This window comes from Hipposideros armiger, unplaced genomic scaffold (assembly GCF_001890085.2).
Source record: "Hipposideros armiger isolate ML-2016 unplaced genomic scaffold, ASM189008v1 scaffold_1283, whole genome shotgun sequence".
NCBI classification, from domain to species: domain Eukaryota; kingdom Metazoa; phylum Chordata; class Mammalia; order Chiroptera; family Hipposideridae; genus Hipposideros; species Hipposideros armiger.
Genome location: NW_017732633.1, coordinates 354,745 through 356,618, shown reverse-complemented (window position 1 = coordinate 356,618; position 1,874 = coordinate 354,745). Strand labels below are relative to the sequence as shown.

The following is a 1,874-nucleotide window of genomic DNA, read 5'->3' as shown; positions in this document are numbered from 1 at the left end:
AAAAATTATTTATTCTACATTACAATTAGGTCATCAAAATGCATGCACTTACAATTTGCAGGTATGGTATACTGACGTTAAAACTGTCATTCATATTTGCATGCCATACAATTCTCACGTTGGTAATAAAAAAGGTTCCTAAATTTCCCTGTAAAAGAGAGTAATGAGGAATATATCAACGGTCATTTGTTTGAATCCTTATTCTTTATTTTCTAAACACCAGAATAATTCTGATTATCAGAGCAGCAGAAAATGCCAGCATTAAGTGCTATGGAGTATTCATGACTTCATCATTCATGGAGTTAGACTCTAATCATTACACCATCAGTACTTACCAGTTGTTGGCCCAGGGGCAAACTTCTCTGGCACATTGTGTCAAATGTAAAATGGAGATCTGATTAAATACCACATGTAAATAAAGCCCGTTACACAATGTCTGACATAAACTAAGCATTCTACAAGTCATAATATTATGACTATTACTCAAAACCTAAGAAAAGTCAAGGCAGCAGAGTTATAAGAGAGAGAAAACACATGTGATAACCCCCATCAGTTCACAAGAGATATTTTATGGCTCTTCCACACTAAGTATAGAACAAAACTGTTCTCTAGTTACATGGCCCCTCAACATCTCTCAAAATCATCCCAGTATGATAGCTAAGTGGTCTAAAAAAATCTTCAGGACTTACTAATATGGCACTAAAATTATCTACTTCTACCATTTATCTGTCATTCTCCACCTCTACCTTCCCCTCCTCTCCACCACATACACCAGAGGATTTTATTTTATAATTTGAGGTTGCACTTAAAACACTAACTCACAAACCCTAAACCTAAAAAGACTTAAGTATATGTGTAAGTATATATATTTCCTTTTCCACTCTCATCTTGCAAAAAATTGTTATACAAAAACTTTTAGCCCCTATTATTCTGAGCCCAAGTCTCATTAAGCAATACTAACTCTAATTTTATAAGGAATAATTCTTTATGTCATTGTTTTATTTTAGAAAAAGAGAACTTGCAAAAAGTTCTAAAGACTTTTTAAAATAATAGGAGGGCATATTTTTTTTGGGGGGAGGGCATATTTGATTTGTTTTATTCTTTTTCAATAAACATAAGCTAGGTTAACAATAACATCTCTATTTTCAATAAAATGATATATCTGATAAACCTGGAACATCTTAAGTAATTAAAAATGCCAGGTGTTGGGGTGACTGGTTAGCTCAGTGGGTTAGAATGTCATGCTGATAACACCAAAGTTGCCGGTTCGATCCCCGCACGGGCCACTGTGATCTGCGCCCTCCCTAAGAGTCAACTATGCCATTGTAGCATGAAAGCAATGTGTAACCAATGATCATGGCTGTTCTCCAATAAAATAATAATACTAAAAAAAAATGCCAGGTGTTGTGCTTGGTGGTAAGGATCTAACTAGGAACAGAATAATTCTGACCCTACCGTTATAAAGCCTACAATCTAATGTGGAGGTATAGACAAGCTCTGTATATTAGAGTAGTAACAATTTGGAATAGTAATAGTAATAATAAATACAGGCTGCATAAGGAACACACAGAAGGTTCCTTAGAAAGTGACATCTAAGCTATGACCTAAAGCAGGGATTGGTAAACTATGGTCTGGCCAAATCTGGCCCACAAGCTAAGAATAATGTTTACATTTTTAATAAGATTTTATTGAGGAATCGGGGAAGGGGAACAGATAAGTTGCTGTCCTTTTGTTCTTCAGTCCAGTTGTGGAGGACGTCGCTTCACTGGCCTATGTTGGTATTACCATTGCGCTCTTCCTGGGTGAGGCAGACACTCACCAGCCATTGGACGGCTGCTCACCATGGTTCAGGGCAACTTACGAAAGCCCACGCC

General features: G+C 36.6%; 1 protein-coding gene across 1 annotated transcript in view; it reads right to left on the bottom strand.

Moving 5' to 3' along the window:
- The window catches only part of BBS5 (Bardet-Biedl syndrome 5), a 29,080-nt gene extending 28,147 nt beyond the window's left edge, over positions 1–933 (bottom strand). The window contains exon 1 of the mRNA XM_019633297.1: positions 53–933. Within this exon, the coding sequence (XP_019488842.1) occupies positions 53–94 (42 nt within the window). The 5' untranslated portion in view covers positions 95–933. The remainder of the gene's footprint in view (positions 1–52) is intronic.
- Positions 934–1,874: the final 941 nt, after the last annotated feature.